Raw genomic sequence first — 23,568 nt, 5'->3', positions numbered from 1 at the left:
TGAGTTCCCAAACTAGTGCGATCCTCCTTACCAACAGAGTGATGATGAAAATACATTGTTATTTGTGGATTAAGACAGCAGGGTCTCTGTATAAATCTCTGGGAATTGGGGTCCCAATCTAGGGCGATACTCCATAACAATTCAGTGATGGTGGAAATACATTTCTTTTTGTGCATTAAGACAGCAGGATCTCCGTGTATATATCCGGGATTTGGGTTCCCAATCCAGGGCGATCCTCCATAACAAAAGAGTGATGGTGGAAATAGATTGTTATTTGTGTATTATGACAGCAGGATCTCAAAATAAATCTCTGCGATTTGGTTCCCAATCTCAGGCGATCCTCCATATCAGTTGAGTGATGGTGGAAATACATTTTTATTCTGCATTATTACAGCAGGTTCTCAGTGTACATCTCCGATTTTCAGTTCCCAATCTCGGCCGGTCCTCCTTACCAACAGAGTGATGATGAAAATACATTGTTATTTGTGGATTAAGACAGCAGGGTCTCTGTTTAAATCTCTGGGAATTGCGATCCAAATCTATGGCGATGCTCCATAACAATAGAGTGGTGGTGGAAATACGTTGTTAGTTATGTATTAAGACAGCAGTATAACAGTTTAAATCTCTGGGACTTGAGTTCCCAATCTAGGGCGATCCTCCATAACAATAGACTGATGGTGCAAATTCATTGTTATTTGTGTATTAAGACAGAAGGGCCAAGTGTACATCTCCGGGATTTGAAAGCCCAATCGAAGGCAATCCTCGTTAACGGCAAATTTATGTTGAAAATACATTGTTATTTGTGCATTAAGACAGCTGGATCTCAATTTAAATCACGGGATTTGGTTCCCAATCTATGGCAAACCTCCATAACAACAGAATGATGGTGGAAATACATTGTTATTTGTGCATTAAGACAGCAGGTTCACAGTTAAAATCTCTGGGATTTGGGTTCCCCATCTAGGGCGATCCTCCATAACAATAGAGTAATAGTGGAAATACATTGTTATTTGTGTATTAAGACAGCAGGATCTCAGTGTATAAATCTGGGATTTGGGTTCCCACTCTAGGGCGATCCTCCATAACAATAGAATGATGGTGGAAATACATTGTTATTTGTGCCTTAAGACAGCAGGATATCAGTTTAAGTCTCTGGATTTGTGTTCCCAATCTAGGGCGATCCTCCATAACAACAGAATGATGGTGAAAATACTTGTTACTTGTGTATTAAGATGGCAGGATCTCAATGTAGACCTCCGGGATTTGAGTTCCCAATCTAGGGCAATCCTCCATAACAATAGCTTGATTGTGGAAATACATTTTTATTTGTGTATTAAGACAGCAGGATCTCAGTTCAAATCTCTGGGATTTGGGTTCCCAATCTAGGGCGATCCTACATAACAGTAGTGTGATGGTGGAAGTACATTGTTGTTTGTGTATTAAGATAGCAGCATCTCAGTTTAGATCTCTGGGATTTGGGTTCCCAATCTAGGGTGATCCTGCATAACAGTAAAGTGATGGTGGATATACATTGTTATTTGTGTATTAAGACAGCACGATCTCAGTTTAAATCTCTGGGAATTGGGGTCCCAATCTAGGGCGATGCTCCATAACAATAGAGTAATGTTGGAAATACATTGTTATTTCTGTATTAAGACAGCAGGATAACAGTTAAAATCTTTGGGTATTGAGTTCCCAATCTAGGGCGACCCCAATCTAGGGCGATCCAGCTTAATAACAGAGTGATGTAGAAAGAAGGATCTCAGTGTAATTCGCTGGGGTTTGGTTCCCAATCTATGGCGATCCTCCATAACAACAGAATGATGGTGGAAATACATTGTTATTTGTGCATTAAGACAGCAGGTTCACAGTTTAAATATATGGTATTTGGAATCACAATCTAGGGCGATCGTCCATAACAATAGAGTGATGTTGGCAATATATTGTTATTTGTGTATTAAGACAGCAGGATCCCTGTTTAAATCTCCGGGATTTGGGTTCCCAATCTAGGGCGATCCTCCATGACAACAAAATGATGGTGGAAATACATTGTTGTTTCTGTATTAAGACAGCAGGAACTCAGTTTTAATCTCTGGGATTTGGGTTCCCAATCTAGGGCGATCCTCCATAATAATAGTGATGGTGGAAATACATTGTTATTTCTATATTAAGATAGCAGGATCTCAGTTTAAATCTCTGGGATTTGGGTTCCCAATCTAGGGCGATCCTCCATAATAATAGTGATGGTGGACATACATTGTTATTTGTGTATTAAGGCTGCAGGATCTCAGTTTAAATCTCTGGGATTTGCGTTCCTAATCTACGTCGATCCTCCTTAACGACAGAATGATGGTGAAAATTCATTGTTATTTGTGCAATAAGACAGCAAGATCTCAGTGTACAACTCCCGGATTTGATAGCCCAACCTAGGGCGGTCCTCCTTAACAACAGAGTGATCGTGGAAATACATTGTTATTTGTGTATTAAGACAGCAGGATCTCTAAATATATCTCTGGGATTCGAGTTCAAATCAAGGGCGATGATCCATTACAATAGAGTGATGGTGGAAAATCATTGTTATTTGTTTATTAATACAGCAGGATCTCAGTTTATATCTTTGGGATTTGTGATCCCAATCTACGGCGATCCTCCATAACAATTGAGTGATCGTGGAAATACATTGCTTTTTGTGTATTAAGACAGCAGGATCTCAGTTTAAAACTCTGGGATTTGGGTTCACAATCTAGGGCGATCGTCCATAACAGTAGAGTGATGGTGGAAATTCATTGTTATTTGTTTATTTAGACAGCAGGATCTCAGTTTAAATCTCTGGGATTTGAGTTCCCAATCTAGGGCGATCCTCTATAAGAGTGGAGTGATGGAGAATATACATGTTTATTTGTGTATTAAGACAGCCGGGTCTCAGTTTAAATCTTTGGGATTTGAGTTCCTAATCTAGTGCGATACTCCATAACAGTAGAGTGATGGTGGAACTACATTGTTATATGTGTATTATTTCAGCAGAATCTCAGTGTACATCTCCGGGATTTGAGCTCAAATCTATAATGTCCTCGCTAACAATAGAGTGATGGTGGGGCTTCATTGATATTTCTGTATTAAGACAGCAGGATCTCAGCTTAAATCTCTGGGATTTGAGTTCCCAATCTAGGGCGATCCTCTATAAGAGTGGAGTGATGGAGAAAATACATGTTTATTTGTGTATTAAGACAGCCGGGTCTCAGTTTAAATCTTTGGGATTTGAGTTCCCAACCTAGTGCGAACCTCCATAACAGTAGAGTGATGGTGAAAATAAATTGTTTTTTTTGCATTAAAACAGCAGGATCTCAGTTTAAATCTCTGGGATTTGGGTTCCCAATCTATGGTGGTCCTCTATAACAAGAGAGTGATGTTGGAAATACATTGTTATTTGTGTATAAGACAGCAGGATCTCTGTTTAAATCTCAGGGACCTGGGTTCCCAATCTAGGGCGATCCTGCATAACAGCAGAGTGATTTTGAAAAGCCATTGTTATTTGTGCATTAAGACAGGGGGATCTCAGTGTACATCTCTGGGATTTGGGTTCCCAATCTAGGGCGATCCTCCATAACAATAGAGTGATGGTGGAAATACATTGTTATTTGTGCATTAAGACAGCAAGATCTCAAATTAAATCTCTGGGATTTGAGTTTAAGTCTAGGGCGATCATCCATAACAATTGAGTGATGGTGGAAAAACATTGTTATTTGTGTATTAAGACAGCAGGATCTCAGTTTAAATCTCTGGGATTTGGGTTCACAATCTATGGCGATCCTCCATAACAATAGAGTGATGGTGGAAATACATTGTTATTTCTGTATTATTTCAGCAGGATCTCAGAGTACATCTCGGGGATGTGGCTTCGCAATATAGAGCGATACTCCATAACAGTAGAGTGATGGTGGAAATACGTTGTTATTTCTGTATTATTTCAACAGGATTCCAGTGCACATCTCGTGGATGAGGTTTCAAACCTGGAGCGATCCTCCCTAACAATAGAGAGATGGTGGGGCTTCATTGTTATTTCTGTATTAAGACAGCAGCTTTTCAGTGTAGATCTCGGGATTTGAGTTCCCAATCTAGAGCGATGCTCCTAACAATAGAGTGATGTTGGAATGATTTTGTTATTTGTGTATTAAGACAGCATTATCTCAGTGCACATCTCTGGGATTTGAAAGCCCAATCTTGAACGATCCTCCTTAACAACAGAATGATCATGAAAATACATTGTTATTTGTGCATTATGATAGCAGGATCTCAGTGTACATCTCTGGGATTTGTTTTCCCAATATATGCGATCCACCTTAACAACAGAGTGATGATGAAAATACATTGTTATTTGTGTGTTAAGACAGTAGGATCTCAGTGTACATCTCTGAGATTTGGGATCCCATTCTAGAGCGATCCTCCCTAACATTAGAGTGATGGTGGAAATACATTGTTGTTTGTGTATTAAGAAAGCAGAATCTCAGTTTAATTCTCTGGAACCTGGGTTCCCAATCTAGGGCGATCCTGCATAACAGTAGAGTGATGGTGGAAATACATTGTTATTTGAGTATTAAGACAGCAGGATCTCAAGATAAATCTCTGGAATTCGGGTTCCCAATCTAGGGCAATCCTCCATAACAATAGTGATGGTGGAAATACATTGTTGTTTGTGTATTAAGACAGCAGGATCTCAGTGTACATCTCTGGGATTTGGGTTCCCAATCTACGGCAATCCTCCATAACAATACAGTGATGCTGGAAATACATTGTTATTTGTGCTTTAAGACAGCAGGATCTCCATTTACATATCCGGGATTTGGGTTCCCATCCAGGGCGATCCTCCATAACAAAAGAGTGATGGTGGAAATACATTGTTATTTGTGTATTATGACAGCAGGATCTCAAATTAAATCTCTGGGTTTTGAGTTCAAATCTAGGGCGATCATTCATAACAATTGAATGATGGTGGAAATACATTGTTATTTGTGTATTAAGACAGCAGGATCTCAGTTTAAATCTCTGGGATTTGGGTTCCCAATCTAGTGCGATACGCCCTAACAGTAGAGTGATTGTCGAAATCCGTTGTTATTTCTGTATTATTTCAGCAGGATCTGAGTGTGCACCTCGGGGATGTGGATTCCCAATCTAGGGCGATACTCCATAACAGTAGAGTGATGGTGAAAATACATTGTTATTTGTGTATTAGTTCAGCAGGATCTCAGTGCACATCTCTGGAATTTGAGTTCAAATCTAGAGCGATCCTCCCTAACAATAGAGTGATGGTGGGGCTTCATTTCTATTTCTGTATTAAGACAGCAGCTTCTCAGTGTAGATCTCGGAATTTGAGTTCCCAACCTAGGGCGATGCTCCATAACAATAGAGTGATGTTGGAAAGATTTTGTTATTGGTGTATTAAGACAGCATTATCTCAGTGCACATCTCTGGGATTTGATAGCACAATCTTGAGTGACCCTCCTTAACAACAGAATGATCGTGAAAACACATTGTTATTTGTGCATTAAGACATCTGGATCTCAGTTTAAATCTGGGGATTTGGTTTCCAATCTATGGCGAACCTCCATAACAACAGAATGATGGTGGAAATTCATGGTTATTTGTGCATTAAGACAGCAGGATCTCAGTGTAAAAATCTGGGATTTGTGTTCCCAATCTAGGGCGATCCTCCATAACAATAGCGTGATGGTGGAAATACATTTTTATTTGTGTATTAAGACAGCAGGATCTCAGTTCAAATCTCTGGGAGTTGGGTTCCCAATCTACGGCGATCCTCCATAACAACAGAATGATGGTGGAAATACATTGTTGTTTTTCCATTAAGTAAACAGGATCTCAGTGTAGACCTTCGGGATTTGAAAACCCAATCTAGTGAGCTCGTCATTAACAAAAGAGTGATGATGAAAATACATTGTTATTTGTGTATTAAGACAGCAGGATCCCTGTTTAAATCTCTGAGAATTGAGGTCCCAATCTAGGGCGATGCTCCATAACAATAGAGTGATGGTGGATATACATTGTTATTTGTGCATTATGACAGCAGACTCACAGTTTAAATCTCTCGGATTTGGGTTCCCAATCTAGGGCGATCCTCCATAACAATAGAGTGATGGTGGAAATACATTGTTATTTGTGTATTAAGACAGCAGGATCTCAATGTAGACATCCGGGATTTGAGTTCCCAATCTAGGGCAATCCTCCATAACTATAGCGTGATGGTGAGAATACATTTTTATTTGTGTATTAAGACAGCAGGATCTCAGTTCAAATCTCTGGGAGTTGGGTTCCCAATCTATGGCGATCCTCCATATCAACAGAATGATGGTGGAAATACATTGATATTTGTCCATTAAGACAACAGGATCTCAGTGTAGAACTCCGGGATTTGAAAACCTAATCTAGTGCGCTCGTCCTTAACAAAAGAGTGATGATGAAAATACATTGTTGTTTGTGTATTAAGACAGCAGGATCCCTGTTTAAATCTCTGAGAATTGAGGTCCCAATCTAGGGCGATACTCCATAACAATAGAGTGATGGTGGATACACATTGTTATTTGTGCATTATGACAGCAGACTCACAGTTTAAATCTCTGGGATTTGGGTTCCCAATCTCTGGCAATCCTCCATAACAATAGCATGATGGTGGAAATATATTGTTATTTTTGTATTAAGACAGCAGGATCTCAGATTAAATCTCTGGGATTTGGGTACCCAATCTAGGACGATCCTCCATAACAATAGAGTGATGGTGGAAATACATTGTTATTTGTGTATTAAGACAGCAGGATCTCAGTGTACATCTCTGGGATTTGGGCTCCCAATCTCTGGCAATCCTCCATAACAATAGCGTGATGGTGGAAATATATTGTTACTTCTGTATTAAGACAGCAGGATGTCAGTTTAAATCTCTGGGATTTGGGTTCCCAATCTAGGGCAAAACTCCATAACAGTAGCGTGATGGTGAAAATACATTGTTATTTCTGTAAAATTTCAGCAGGATCTCAGTGTTATCTCTGGGATTTGAGTTCAAATCTAGAGCGATCCTCACTAACAATAAAGTGATGGTGGGGCTTCATTGTTATTTCTGTATTAAGACAGCAGCTTCTCAGTGTAGATCTCGGGATTTGAGTTCCCAACCTAGGGCGATGCTCCATAACAATAGTGTGATGTTGGAAAGATTTTGTTATTTGTGTATGAAGACAGCATTATCTCAGTGCACATCTCTGGGATTTGATAGCCCAATCTTGAGTGACCCTCCTTAACAACAGAATGATCGTGAAAAAACATTGTTATTTGTGCATTAAGGTAGCAGGATCTCAGTGTACATCTCTGGGATTTGAAAGCCCAATCTTGAGTGATCCTCCTTAACAAAAGAATGATCGTGAAAACACATTGTTATTTGTGCATTAAGATAGCAGGATCTCAGTGTACATCTCTGGGATTTGTGATCCCAATCTAGGGCGATCCACCTGAACAAAAGAGTGATCTGGAAATTCATTGTCATTTGTGCATTAAGACAGCAGGATTTCAGTTTACTCCCCTGGGAATTGGGTTCCCAAACTAGGGCTATACTCCATAACAGTAGAGTGATGGTGGAAATACATTGTCATTCGTGTATTATTTCAGTAGGATCACAGTGTACATCTCCGGGATTTGAGTTCAAATCTAGAGTGGTCCTCCCTAACAATAGAGTGATGGTGGGGCTTCATTGTTATTTGTGCATTAAGACAGCAGGATCTCAGTGTAGATATCGGGATTTGAAAGCACAATCTAGGGCGATCCTCCAAAATCGTACAGTGATGGTTAAAATACATTGTTATTTGTGCATTAAGACAACAGGTTCTCAGTTTAAATCTCTGAGAATTGGGTTCCCAATCTAGGGCGATCCTCCATAACAATGGAGTGATGGTGGAAATACATTGTTATCTGTGTATTAAGACAGCAGGATCTCAGTTTAAATCTCTGGGATTTGGTTCCCAATCTAGGGCGATACTCCATAACAACAGAGTGATAGTGAAAATACATTGTTATTTGTGTTTTAAGACAGCAGGTTCTCAATTTAAATCTCTGGGATTTTGGTTCCCATTCTTGAGCGATCCTCCATAACAGTAGAGTGATGGTGAAAATACATTGTTGTTTGTGTATTAAGACAGCAGGATCTCAGTTTAAATCTGTGGGATTTGGGTTCCCAATCTCAGGCGATCCTCCATATCAGTTGAGTGATGGTGGAAATACATTTATATTCTGCATTAATACAGCAGGTTCTCAGTGTTGACCTCCGGGATTTGAAAACCCAATCTAGTGAGCTCGTCCATAACAAAAGAGTGATGATGAAAATACATTGTCACTTGTGTATTAAGACAGCAGGATCTCAATGTAGACCTCCGGGATTTGAGTTCCCAATCTAGGGCAATCCTCCATAACAATAGCGTGATGGTGGAAATACATTTTTATTTGTGTATCAAGACAGCAGGATCTCAGTTCAAATCTCTGGAAGTTGGGTTCTCAATCTACGGCGATCCTCCATAACAACAGAATGATGGTGGAAATACATTGTTATTTGTCCGTTAAGACAACAGGATCTCAGTGTAGACCTCCGGGATTTGAAAACCCAATCTAATGCGCTCGTCCTTAACAAAAGAGTGATGATGAAAATACATTGTTATTTGTGTATTAATACAGCCGGATCCCTGTTTAAATCTCTGAGAATTGAGGTCCCAATCTAGGGCGATGCTCCATAACAATAGAGTGATGGTGGATATACATTGTTATTTGTGCATTATGACAGCAGACTCACAGTTTAAATCTCATGGATTTGGGTTCCCAATCTAGGGCGATCCTCCATAACAATAGAGTGATGGTGCAACTACATTGGTATTTGTGTATTAAGACAGCTGGATCTCAGTTTAAATCTCTGGGATTTGTGTTCCCAATCTCTGGCAATCCTCCATAACAATAGCGTGATGGTGGAAATATATTGTTATTTGTGTATTAACACAGCAGGATCCCAGTTTAAATCTCTGGGATTTGGGTTCCCAAACTAGGGCGAAACTCTATAACAGTAGAGTGATTGCAGAAATACGTTGTTATTTCTGTATAATTTCAGCAGGATCTCAGTGTTATCTCTGGGATTTGAGTTCAAATCTAGAGCGATCCTCACTAACAATAAAGTGATGGTGGGGCTTCATTCTTATTTCTGTATTAAGACAGCAGCTTCTCAGTGTAGATCTCGGGATTTGAGTTCCCAACCGAGGGCGATGCTCCATAACAATAGTGTGATGTTGGAAAGATTTTGTTATTGGTGTATTAAGACAGCATTATCTCAGTGGACATCTCTGGGATTTGATAGCCCAATCTTGAGTGACCCTCCTTAACAACAGAATGATCGTGAAAACACATTGTTATTTGTGCATTAAGTTAGCAGGATCTCAGTGTACATCGCTGGGATTTGAAAGCCCAATCTTGAGTGATCCTCCTTAACAAAAGAATGATCATGAAAACACATTGTTATTTGTGCATTTAGACAGCTGGATCTCAGTTTAAATCTCGGGATTTGGTTCCCAATCTACGGCGAACCTCCATAACAACAGAATGATGGTGGAAATACATTATTATTTGTGCATTAAGACAGCAGATTCACAGTTCAAATCTCTGGGATTTGGGTTCCACATCTAGGGCGATCCTCCAAAACAATAGAGTGATAGTTGAAATACATTGTTATTTGTGTATTAAGACAGCAGGATCTCAGTGTACAAATCTGGGATTTGGGTACCCAATCTAGGGCGATCGTTCATAACAATAGAATGATGGTGAAAATACATGGTTATTTGTGTATTAAGACAGTAGGATCTCAATGTAGACCTCCGGGATTTGAATTCCCAATCTTGGTCAATCCTCCATAACAATAGCGTGATGGTGGAAATACATTTTTATTTGTGTATTAAGACAGCAGGGTCTCAGTTCAAATCTCTGGGAGTTGGGTTCCCAATCTACGGCGATCCTCCATAACAGCAGCATGATGGTGGAAATACATTGTTATTTGTTCATTAAGAAAACAGGATCTCAGTGTAGACCTCCGGGATTTGAAAACCCAATCTCTTGAGCTCGTCCTTAACAAAAGAGTGATGGTGAAAATACATTGTTATTTGTGTATTAAGACAACAGGATCCCTGTTTAAATCTATGAGAATTGAGGTCCCAATCTAGGGCGATGCTCCATAACAATAGAGTGATGGTGGATATACAATATTATTTGTGCATTATGACAGCAGACTCACAGTTTAAATCTCTCGGATTTGGGTTCCCAATCTAGGGCGATCCTCCATAACAAAAGAATGATGGTGGAAATACATTGTTATTTGTGTATTAAGACAGCAGGATCTCAATGTAGACCTCCGGGATTTGAGTTCCCAATCTAGGGCAATCCTCCATAACAATAGCGTGATGGTGGAAAAACATTTTTATTTGTGTATTAAGACAGCAGGATCTCAGTTCAAATCTCTGGGAGTTGGGTTCCCAATCTATGGCGATCCTCCATAACAACAGAATGATGGTGGAAATACATTGTTATTTGTCCATTAAGACAACAGGATCTCAGTGTAGTCCTCCGGGATTTGAAAACCCAATCTAGTGCGCTCGTCCTTAACAAAAGAGTGACGATGAAAATACATTGTTATTTGTGTATTAAGACAGCAGACTCACAGTTTAAATCTCTTGGATTTGGGTTCCCAATCTAGGGCGATCCTCCATAACAATAGAGTGATTGTGGAAATACATTGTTATTTTTGTATTAAGACTGCAGGATCTCGGTTTAAATCTCTGGGATTTGGGTTCCCAATCTCTGGCAATCCTCCATAACAATAGCGTGATGGTGGAAATATATTGTTATTATTGTATTAAGACAGCAGGATCTCAGTTTAAATCTCTGGGATTTGGGTTAGCAATCTAGGGCGAAACTCCATAACAGTAGAGTGATTGTAGAAAAACGTTATTTCTGTATTATTTCAGCAGGATCTCAGTGTGCACTTCGGGGGATATGGATTCCCAATCTAGGGCGATACTCCATAACAGTAGAGTGATGGTGAAAATACATTGTTAATAGTGTATTAGTACAGCAGAATCTCAGTGTTATCTCTGGGATTTGAGTTCAAATCTAGAGCGATCCTCCCCAACAATAGAGTGATGGTGGGGCTTCATTGTTATTTCTGTATTAAGACAGCAGCTTCTCAGTGTAGATCTCGGGATTTGAGTTCCCAACCTAGGGCGATCCTCCATAACAATAGAGTGATGGTGGAAGTACATTGTTATTTGTGTATTAAGACAGCAGGATCTCAATGTAGACCTCTGGGATTTGAGTTCCCAATCTAGGGCAATCCTCCATAACAATAGCGTGATGGTGGAAAAACATTTTTATTTGTGTATTAAGACAGCAGGATCTCAGTTCAAATCTCTGGGAGTTGGGTTCTCAATCTACGGCGATTCTCCATAACAACAGAATGATGGTGGAAATACATTGTTATTTGTGTATTAAGACAGCAGCTTCTCAGTGTAGATCTCGGGATTTGAGTTCCCAACCTAGGCCGATGCTCCATAACAATAGAGTGATGTTGGAAAGATTTTGTTATTTGTGTATTAAGACAGCATTATCTCAGTGCACATCTCTGGGATTTGATAGCCCAATCTTGAGTGACCCTCCTTAACAAAAGAATGATCGTGAAAACACATTGTTATTTGTGCATTAAGGTAGCAGGATCTCAGTGTACATCTCTGGGATTTGAAAGCCCAATCTTGAGTGACCCTCCTTAACAAAAGAATGATCGTGAAAACACATTGTTATTTGTGCATTAAGGTAGCAGGATCTCAGTGTACATCTCTGGGATTTGAAAGCCCAATCTTGAGTGATCCTCCTTAACAAAAGAATGATCGTGAAAACACATTGTTATTTGTGCATTAAGATAGCAGGATCTCAGTGTACATCTCTGGGATTTGTGATCCCAATCTAGGGTGATCCACCTTAACAAAAGAGTGATGTTGGAAATTCATTGTCAGTTGTGTATTAAGACAGCAGGATCTCAGTTTACTTCTCTGGGAATTGGGTTCCCAAACTAGGGCGATACTCCATAATAGTAGAGTGATGGTGGAAATACATTGTTATTCGTGTATTATTTCAGCAGGATCTCAGTGTACATCTCCGGGATTTGAGTTCAAATGTAGAGTGGTCCACCCTAACAATAGAGTGATGGTAGGGCTTCATTGTTATTTGTGCATTAAGACAGCAGGATCTCAGTGTAGATATAGGGATTTGAAAGCCCAATCTAGGGCGATCCTCCAAAACCGTACAGTAATGGTCAAATACATTGTAATTTGTGCACTAAGACAACAGGTTCTCAGATTAAAACTCTGAGAATTGGGGTCCCAATCTAGGGCGAAGCTCCATAACAATAGAGTGATGGTGAAAATACATTGTTATTTGTGCATTAGGACAGCAGACTCACAGTTTAAATCTCTGGGATTTGGTTCCCAATCTAGGGCGATACTCCATAACAATAGAGTGATAGTGGAAATACATTGTTATTTGTGTTTTAAAACAGCAGGATCTCAATTTAAATTTTCCGTATTTGGGTTTCCATTCTTGGGCGATCCTCCATAACAATAGAGTGATGGTAAAAATACATTGTTGTTTGTGTATTAAGACAGCAGGATCTCAGTTTAAATCTGTGGGAATTGGGTTCCCAATCTCAGGCGATCCTCCATATCAGTTGAGTGATGGTGGAAAAGCATTTTTATTCTGCATTAATACAGCAGGTTCTGAGTGTAGAGCTCCGGGATTTGAGTTCCCAAACTAGTGCGATCCTCCTTACCAACAGAGTGATGATGAAAATACATTGTTATTTGTGGATTAAGACAGCAGGGTCTCTGTATAAATCTCTGGGAATTGGGGTCCCAATCTAGGGCGATACTCCATAACAATTCAGTGATGGTGGAAATACATTTCTTTTTGTTCATTTAGACAGCAGGATCTCCGTGTAAAAATCGGGATTTGGGTTCCCAATCCAGGGCGATCCTCCATAACAAAAGAGTGATGGTGGAAATAGATTGTTATTTGTGTATTATGACAGCAGGATCTCAAATTAAATCTCTGCGATTTGGTTCCCAATCTCAGGCAATCCTCCATATCAGTTGAGTGATGGTGGAAATACATTTTTATTCTGCATTATTACAGCAGGTTCTCAGTGTACATCTCCGATTTTCAGTTCCCAATCTAGACCGGTCCTCCTTACCAACAGAGTGATGATGAAAATACATTGTTATTTGTGGATTAAGACAGCAGGGTCTCTGTTTAAATCTCTGGGAATTGCGGTCCAAATCTATGGCGATGCTCCATAACAATAGAGTGGTGGTGGAAATACGTTGTTAGTTATGTATTAAGACAGCAGTATAACAGTTTAAATCTCTGGGACTTGAGTTCCCAATCTAGGGCGATCCTCCATAACAATAGACTGATGGTGCAAATTCTTTGTTATTTGTGTATTAAGACAGCAGGACCAAGTGTACATCTCCGGGATTTGAAAGCCCAATCGAAGGCAATCCTCGTTAACGGCAAATTTATGTTGAAAATACATTGTTATTTGTGCATTAAGACAGCTGGATCTCAATTTAAATCATGGGATTTGGTTCCCAATCTATGGCGAACCTCCATAACAACAGAATGATAGTGGAAATACATTGTTATTTGTGCATTAAGTCAGCAGGTTCACAGTTAAAATCTCTGGGTTTTGGGTTCCCCATCTAGGGCGATCCTCCATAACAATAGAGTAATAGTGGAAATACATTGTTATTTGTGTATTAAGACAGCAGGATCTCAGTGTATGAATCTGGGATTTGGGTTCCCACTCTAGGGCGATCCTCCATAACAATAGAATGATGGTGGAAATACATTGTTATTTGTGCATTAAGACAGTAGGATATCAGTTTAAGTCTCTGGATTTGTGTTCCCAATCTAGGGCGATCCTCCATAACAACAGAATGATGGTGAAAATACTTGTTACTTGTGTATTAAGACAGCAGGATCTCAATGTAGACCTCCGGGATTTGAGTTCCCAATCTAGGGCAATCCTCCATAACAATAGCTTGATGGTGGAAATACATTTTTATTTGTGTATTAAGACAGCAGGATCTCAGTTCAAATCTCTGGGATTTGGGTTCCCAATCTAGGGCGATCCTACATAACAGTAGTGTGATGGTGGAAGTACATTGTTGTTTGAGTATTAAGATAGCAGCATCTGAGTTTAGATCTCTGGGATTTGGGTTCCCAATCTAGGGTGATCCTGCATAACAGTAAAGTGATGGTGGATATACATTGTTATTTGTGTATTAAGACAGCACGATCTCAGTTTAAATCTCTGGGAATTGGGGTCCCAATCTAGGGCGATGCTCCATAACAATAGAGTAATGGTGGAAATACATTGTTATTTCTGTATTAAGACAGCAGGATAACAGTTAAAATCTTTGGGTATTGAGTTCCCAATCTAGGTCGACCCCAATCTAGGGCGATCCAGCTTAATAACAGAGTGATGTAGAAAGAAGGATCTCAGTGTAATTCGCAGGGGTTTGGTTCCCAATCTATGGCGATCCTCCATAACAACAGAATGATGGTGGAAATACATTGTTATTTGTGCATTAAGACAGCAGGTTCACAGTTTAAATATATGGGATTTGGAATCACAATCTAGGGCGATCGTCCATAACAATAGAGTGATGTTGGCAATATATTGTTATTTGTGTATTAAGACAGCAGGATCCCTGTTTAAATCTCCGGGATTTGGGTTCCCAATCTAGGGCGATCCTCCATGACAAAAAAATGATGGTGGAAATACATTGTTGTTTCTGTATTAAGACAGCAGGAACTCAGTTTTAATCTCTGGGATTTGGGTTCCCAATCTAGGGCGATCCTCCATAATAATAGTGATGGTGGAAATACATTGTTATTTCTATATTAAGACAGCAGGATCTCAGTTTAAATCTCTGGGATTTGGGTTCCCAATCTAGGGCGATCCTCCATAATAATAGTGATGGTGGACATACATTGTTATTTGTGTATTAAGGCTGCAGGATCTCAGTTTAAATCTCTGGGATTTGCGTTCCTAATCTACGTCGATCCTCCTTAACGACAGAATGATGGTGAAAATTCATTGTTATTTGTGCAATAAGACAGCAAGATCTCAGTGTACAACTCCCGGATTTGATAGCCCAAACTAGGGCGGTCCTCCTTAACAACAGAGTGATCGTGGAAATACATTGTTATTTGTGTATTAAGAGAGCAGGATCTCTAATTATATCTCTGGGATTCGAGTTCAAATCAAGGGCGATGATCCATTACAATAGAGTGATGGTGGAAAATCATTGTTATTTGTTTATTAATACAGCAGGATCTCAGTTTATATCTTTGGGATTTGTGATCCCAATCTACGGCGATCCTCCATAACAATTGAGTGATCGTGGAAATACATTGCTTTTTGTGTATTAAGACAGCAGGATCTCAGTTTAAAACTCTGGGATTTGGGTTCACAATCTAGGGCGATCGTCCATAACAGTAGAGTGATGGTGGAAATTCATTGTTATTTGTTTATTTAGACAGCAGGATCTCAGTTTAAATCTCTGGGATTTGAGTTCCCAATCTAGGGCGATCCTCTATAAGAGTGGAGTGATGGAGAAAATACATGTTTATTTGTGTATTAAGACAGCCGGGTCTCAGTTTAAATCTTTGGGATTTGAGTTCCTAATCTAGTGCGATACTCCATAACAGTAGAGTAATGGTGGAACTACATTGTTATATGTGTATTATTTCAGCAGAATCTCAGTGTACATCTCCGGGATTTGAGCTCAAATCTATAATGTCCTCCCTAACAATAGAGTGATGGTGGGGCTTCATTGTTATTTCTGTATTAAGACAGCAGGATCTCAGTTTAAATCTCTGGGAATTGAGATCCCAATCTAGGACGATCCTCCTTAACAACAGAATGATGGTGGACATACATTGTTATTTGTGTATTAAGGCTGCAGGATCTCAGTTTAAATCTCTGGGATTTGCGTTCCTAATCTAGTGCGATACTCCATAACAGTAGAGTGATGGTGGAACTACATTGTTATATGTGTATTATTTCAGCAGAATCTCAGTGTACATCTCCGGGATTTGAGCTCAAATCTATAATGTCCTCCCTAACAATGGAGTGATGGTGGGGCTTCATTGTTATTTCTGTATTAAGACAGCAGGATCTCAGTTTAAATCTCTGGGAATTGAGATCCCAATCTAGGACGATCCTCCTTAACAACAGAATGATGGTGAAAATACATTGTTATTTGTGTATTAAGACAGCAGGGTCTCAGATTAAAACTCTGGGATTTGGGGTCCCAATCTAGGGCGATCCTCCATAACAATAGAGTGATGGTGGAAATACATTGTTATTTCTGCATTAAGACAGCTGGATCTCCGTGTACATATCCGGGATTTGAGTTCAAATCGAAGGCGATCCTCCTAAACAACAGAATGATGGTGAAAATACATTGTTATATGTGTATTAAGACAACAGGATCTCAGTTTAAATCTCTGGGATTTGGGTGCCCAATCTACAGCGATCCTCCATAACAATAGTGTGATGGTGGAAATACATTGTTATTTGTGTATTAACACAGCAGGATCTCAGTTCAAATCTCTGTGATTTGGATTCCCAATCTACAGCGATCATCCATAACAGTAGAGCGATGGTGGAAATACATTGTTTTTTGTGCATTAAGACAGCAGGTTCACAGTGTAGACCTCCGGGATTTGGGTTCCCAACCTAGGGCGATCCTCCTAACAGTAGAGTGATGGTGTAAATACATTGTTGTTTGTGTATTAAGGCAGCAGGATCTCAGTTTACATCTCTGGGATTTGGGTTCCCAATCTAGGGCGATCCTGCATAACAGTAGAGTGATGGTGGAAATACATTGTTGTTTGTGTATTAAGACAACAGGATCTCACGTTAAATCTCTGGGATTTGTGTTCCCAATCTACATCGATCCTCCATAACAGTAGAGTGATGGTGGAAAAACATTTTTGTTCTGCATTAATACAGCAGGATCTCAGAGAAGAACTCTGGGATTTGAGTTCCCAATCTATGGCGATCCTCCATAACAATAGAGCAATGGTGAAAATACATTGTTTTTTGTGCATTAAGACAGCAGGGTCTCAGTTTAAACCTCTGGGAATTGGGGTCCCTATCGAGGGCGATGCTCCATAACAATAGAGTAATTGTGGAAATACATTGTTATTTTTGTATGAAGACAGCAGGATCTCATTGCAAGTCTCTGGGATTTGGGTTTCCAATCTACGGCGATTCTCCCTACCAACAGAATGATGGTGGAAAGACATGTTATTTGTGTATTAAGACAGCAGGATCTCATTTTATGTCTCTGGGATTTGGGTTTCCAATCTAGGGCGATCCACCATAACGACAGAATGATGGTGGAAATACATAGTTATTTGTGAATTAAGACAGCAGGATCTCAGTTTAAATCTCTTGGATTTGGGTTCCCAATCTAGGGCGATCTACCATAACATCAGAACATAAGAACATAAGAAATAGGAGCAGGAGTAGGCCAATCGGCCCCTCGAGCCAGCTCCGCCATTCAATAAGATCATGGCTGATCTGATCCTAACCGCCAATCCACTATCACAGAACCATCTCCTGAATCTAACAGAATTAGACACATGAAATAGAAGCAGGATCATGCTACACGGCCCCTGGGCCCGCTCCGCTACCCACAGGGCCATGACCGATCCGAACCTAGACTCATGTCCACATTCCTGCCCGCTCCCCGTAACTCTTAATTCCCTTTACTTCTAGGAAACTGTCTATTTCTGTTTTAAATTTATGTAATGATGTAGCTTCTACAGCTTTTTGGGGCAGCATATTCCATGGACCTACCACCCTCTGAGTGAAGTAGTTCCTCCTCATCTCAGTTTTGAAAGAGCAGCCCCTTATTCTAAGACTATGCCCCCTAGTTCTAGTTTCACCCATCATCGGGAACATCTTCCCCGCATCCACCCGATCCAAACCCTTCACAATCTTATATGTTTCTTTAAGATCGCCTCTCATTCCCCACCAATGTATTTCCACCATCACTCAACTGAACTCCAATGAGTAGAGTCCCAATCTACTCAACCTCTCCTCATATGTCCATTCCCTCATCCCCGGGATTAACCGAGTGAACCTTCTTTGTACTGACTCGAGAGCAAGTATGTCCTTTCTTAAGTATGGACACCAAAACTGTACGCAGTATTCCAGGTGCGGTCTCACCAATACCTTGTACAACTGAAGCAATACCTCCCTATTTTTATATTCTATCCCCCTAGCAATGAAAGCCAACATTCCATTGGCCTTCTTAATCACTTGCTGCACCTGCATACTAACCTTTTGAGTTTCGTGCACCAGGACCCCCAGATCCCTTTGTACTTCTGTACTTTCCAGTTTCTTGCCATTAAGATAATAGCTTGCTCTACGATTTTTCCTGCCAAAGTGCATAACCTCACACTTTCCAGTGTTGTATTCCATCTGCCAAATCTCTGCCCACTTACTTAGCCTGTCGATGTCCCCTTGCAGGTTTTTTATGTCCTCCTCACTCACTACTTTCCCTCCCATCTTAGTATCATCTGTTGGACAAGTGCAAGGGCTGTGGCTCCTCCAACACTACCTCCTTGATCCCCGTACCTGCCTCAATTCTAGTCACACCATCCTGACCCTGGCCACGGACTACATCTGAATTAATTAATCTAATTGGTGTGAATACCTCGTGATACACAGAGTCCAGGTAACTCTCCCCCTCCCTGATGTGTCTCAGTGTTTGAAGCTTGGACTCCAGCTCTTCAACACGGAGCCGGATTTCCTCGAGCAGCCAACACTTACTGCAAATGTGATCACCGTGAGCATCAATGGTGTTCACCAGCTCCCACATATTGCAGCAGCAACACATCACCTGATCACCCATTCTATGTAATTAATTAAATTTATTAATATTATTCTTAAATACCCTCTGCCCCGATTCTAGATGGTGAATATCACACCTTAGAATCTATAAACCAAAGAGATTTAAGCTTAAAAAGGGAGAAATACTTACCAACCATTCACTTACCCGCTTTCTGGTGACGTCACACTTGGATTACTTTTTACCTCTCCTTCCCTCCGAGTTCCCAGACTGGAGACTGGTATGCCTTAACTGGTCTCTGGGGCCTTTTATAGCCCCGCTCTGCCGCTCGAGATTCCCGCCGACGCTGTGAGGCCTTACCTGGTCTCTGGGGACTTTTATAGCCCCACTCTGCCGCTCGAGATTCCCGCTGATGCTGTGAGGCCTCACCTGGTCTCTGGGGACTTTTATAGCCCCGCTCTGCCGCTCGAGATTCCAGCCGACGCTGTGAGGCCTTACCTGGTCTCTGGGGACTTTTATAGCCCCGCTCTGCCGCTCGAGATTCCCGCCGACGCTGTGAGGCCTTACCTGGTCTCTGGGGACTTTTATAGCCCCGCTCTGCCGCTCGAGATTCCCGCCCACGCTATGAGGCCTTACCTGGTCTCTGGGACTTTTATAGCCCCGCTCTGCCGCTCGAGATTCCCGCCGACGCACTGAGGCCTTACCTGGTCTCTGGGACTTTTATAGCCCCGCTCTGCCGCTCGAGATTCCCGCCGACGCACTGAGGCCTTACCTGGTCTCTGGGGACTTTAAAAGCCCCGCTCTGCAGCTCGAGATCCCCGCCGACGCACAACAGAGTGATGATGGAGATACATTGTAATTTGTGTATTAAGAAAGCAGGATCTCAGTGTACATCTCCGGTATTTGAAAGCCCAATCTCGGGCGAGCCTGCATAACAATAGAGTGCTGGTGGAAATACATTGTTATTTGCGCATTATGACAGCAGGATCTCAGTTTAAATCTCTGGGATTTGAGTTCCCAATCTAGGGCGATCATCCATAACAATAGAGTGATGGTGGAAATACATTGTTATTTGTGTATTAAGGCAGCAGATTCTCAGTGTACATCTCCGGGATTTTGGGACCCAATCTAGGGCGATCCTCCATAACAGTGGAGTGATGGTGGAAATTCATTGTTATTTGTGCATTAAGACAGCAGGGTCTCAGTTTAAATCTCCAGGATCTGAGGTCCCAATCTCGGGCGATTCACCATAACAGTAGTGTGATGGTGGAAATACATTGTTATTTGTGTAATAATTAAGCAGGATCTCAGTTTAAATCTCTGTGCTTTGAGTTCACAATCTCGGGCGATCCTCCATAACAACAGAGTGATGGTGAAAATACATTTTTATTTGTGTATGAAATCAGCAGGATCTCAGTTTAAATCTCCGGGATTTGAGTTCCCAGTCAAGGGCGATCCTCCATAACAACAGAGTGATGGTGAAAATATATTATAATTTGTTTATTAAGATAGCAGGATCTCAGTGTAGATCTCTGGGATTTGATTTCCCAATCTAGGACGATCCTCCATAACAACAGAGTGATGGTGAAAATATATTATAATTTGTTTATTAAGATAGCAGGATCTCAGTGTAGATCTCTGGGATTTGATTTCCCAATCTAGGACGATCCTCTCTAACAACAGAGTGATGGTGGGATTACACTGTAATCTGTATACACAGAGAGAAGACTCTCAGCCTGGACCTCTGGGATTTGAACTTCCAATCTCGGCAGACCGTCCAGTACACTGCTGACGGTGAGCGGCATTATCAGAGCTGCTATTCATTGGATGAGATGTTATGATCTCAGCCTCGATCCCCTATTACTTTGAGTCAGGGGCCCCTTAAAAATTCTCAGGCTCTATTTAAAGATCAGTTGGCGCTCCTGAGGTTTTGACAAAAATCTCTATCTCAATTCATATGAAACCAACCCTTTGATGTCTCTGACATACAATCCGGATATACGGCGTCTGATTCCGTGTATTCCCATTAAAGGTGTGAGGCGTCATACTGCACGGGCTTTGGAAAGTAGTTTATTACTCACTAATGTGCAGCTATAATATTGACCTGGTTTAATCATCAATTAACTAATTGATTTCTAAAATGATTACCATTTTTACTAGCTCCATTTCCGCCCAGAGGATATATTCAATTAACTAAATACCTACAGAGCGGGCTGATTTCAAAAACTTATAATAATGGGAACTGGATGTAATAATAAAGGAAATATTATTGCATTTAATGGTTATTATTTATTGAAGACACGTAACATGCCAATCAGCTGTTGGTAAAAGTTAATGAACATCAAATAGTTAGTTAGTTAGTTAGTTAGTTAGTAAGCTGCATCGACCCTACTATCCGGCCTATTTCCCGAAATCCTTGCTGTTCTTTTGTGGTCATTCCTTCTTTCGGTTGAAGTTCTCTGGATCTTGATCCGGCGATTGACTCTGACACTGCTCTTCCAACACGGTTCTCTCAGCCTCCTGCCAGCCAGCGCTGTTCAACACCCCGTGCACTTTCCACCCCTCACTCCGCTCACTGTCACTGGCTCGTCCGGTCTCTTTGTTTCCGGAAGCTCACTCCGCCCGGCAAATGCACGATCATTGTCTGGAAACCTGTTCCTGATGAGGGCTATGTCCGGCTATGGCCAGCGCCCTATCTGTTGGGGTCACCTTCCTCGCAAACAGATCAGTTGGGGCCTAGCTCCGTTTAGGGATCCGCTCCGGACGGAAATCAATGGTGAGCCTCAGTGAGTGCTCAGGCGACGCGTCAGTAGAAGTGTAAAATCGGGTGTTAGAACCGCGACTGCATGGCGGTAAAAGTAAAAACTCACCCAGTTTTTACGTCGTATGCTGAATGTTATTTAAATTCAAATTGAGTCCATAGGTAACGAGTGACAACTTCCGAGTAAAACACTGTTTGAGTCACCTGTTCTTTTCCACCCACAGCTAACCTGGTGACGATTGTGACCCTGTCCCGAGGAAGGTGCGGTCTCTCCAAATGTGTCACTCGGTACCTGGTGTCCATGCCGGTAACGGATCTCCTGGTCATTATCACCGCTGTGATATTAAACCGGATCAGTGTCATTTATTTTCCAGTTCTTTTCCTGTCTATCACTCCAGTCTGTAGCCTAAAAATCGCTCTACTCTATGCAGCCAGGGACAGCTCTGTCTGGCTGACGGTCGTTTTCACCTTCGATCGATTTGTGGCCATTTGTTGCCAGAAGCTGAGAACAAAATATTGCACCGACAAAACGGCTGCCATTGTAATAGGAGCGATCTGTGCCGTGAGCTGTGTAAAAAACATCCCCTGGTACTTTGTATATGAGCCTTTGTATATAATTAACTGTGTCCCGTGGTACTGCAAAATTAAGCAAAGTTTTATTTCTGAACTTGCATGGGCAGCGTTTGACTGGATTGACCGTATTTTAAACCCCTGTGCCCCGTTCCTCCTGATGTTACTGTTCAATGCTCTGACCGTCAGACACATTCTAGCGGCCAATAGAGCACGCAGGAGACTCCGGGCCCACAGCAATGGAGAGACTCAGAGCGACCCAGAGATGGAGAGCCGGAGAAAGTCCATCGTTTTACTCTTCGCCATCTCGGGAAGTTTCATCCTGTTATGGATGACCTATTTTGTAAATTTCCTGTATGTGCGAATGACGAACGTTTATAAGATCTCGGGATTCAATGATCCAAAGTTCATTCTCCAGGAAAGCGGAAAAATGCTCCAGCTCCTGAATTGCTGCACCAACACTTGTATTTATGGAGTGACCCAGACTAAATTCAGAGAGGAGTTCATGAAAATGTTCAAATCTCCAGTGAACCTGACCATTAAAAGAGTTAAATAATGATAACAGTCGAATGAGTTTCTCCATTAGCGCAAGGTTAATTTTCACAGTCCATCCTGGACTGTCTCTCTCTACACCCCGCCACCCTGGAACACACCAACAGACACACATTCACAGGCCATCCTGAACTGTCTCTCACTGCACCCCGCCACACTGGAACACAGCAACAGAAACAGTTTCACAGTCCATCCTGAACTGTCCCTCACTGAACCACACCACCCTGGAACACACCAACAGACACTGTTTCACAGTCCATCCTGAACTGTCCCTCACTGCACCCCGCCACCCTGGAACACACCAACAGACACTGTTTCACAGTCCATCCTGAACTGTCCCTCACGGCACCCTGCCACCCTGGAACACACCAACAGACACTGTTTCACAGTCCATCCTGAACTGTCCCTCATTCCAACCCCGCCACCCAGGAACACACCAACAAACTCTGTTTCGCAGTCCATCCTGAACTGTCCCTCACTGCACCCCGCCACCCTGGAACACACCAACAGACACTTTTTCACGGTCCATCCTGAACTGTCCCTCACTGCACCCCGCCACCCTGGAACACACCAATAGACACTGTTTCACGGTCCATCCTGAACTGTCCTTCACTGCACCTCGTCACCCTGGAACACACCAACAGACACTGTTTCACAGGCCATCCTGAACTTTCCTTCACTGCA

At 41.5% G+C, this 23,568-nt stretch overlaps 1 protein-coding gene across 1 annotated transcript in view; it reads left to right on the top strand.

The window, feature by feature from the left end:
• The window catches only part of LOC147119889 (putative G protein-coupled receptor 139), a 104,070-nt gene extending 81,182 nt beyond the window's left edge, over window positions 1-22,888 (top strand). Inside the window, exon 2 of the mRNA XM_085984175.1 lies at window positions 21,987-22,888. Within this exon, the coding sequence (XP_085840301.1) occupies window positions 21,987-22,888 (902 nt within the window). The remainder of the gene's footprint in view (window positions 1-21,986) is intronic.
• The last annotated feature ends 680 nt before the right edge of the window (window positions 22,889-23,568 follow it).

The sequence above is a fragment of the Somniosus microcephalus genome, chromosome 4 (genome assembly GCF_052327205.1).
Source record: "Somniosus microcephalus isolate GS21.2 chromosome 4, FLI_Smic_1.0, whole genome shotgun sequence".
NCBI lineage: Eukaryota > Metazoa > Chordata > Chondrichthyes > Squaliformes > Somniosidae > Somniosus > Somniosus microcephalus.
The sequence above is the reverse complement of the archived record's forward strand: the minus strand, read 5'-3'. Positions and strand labels throughout refer to the sequence as shown.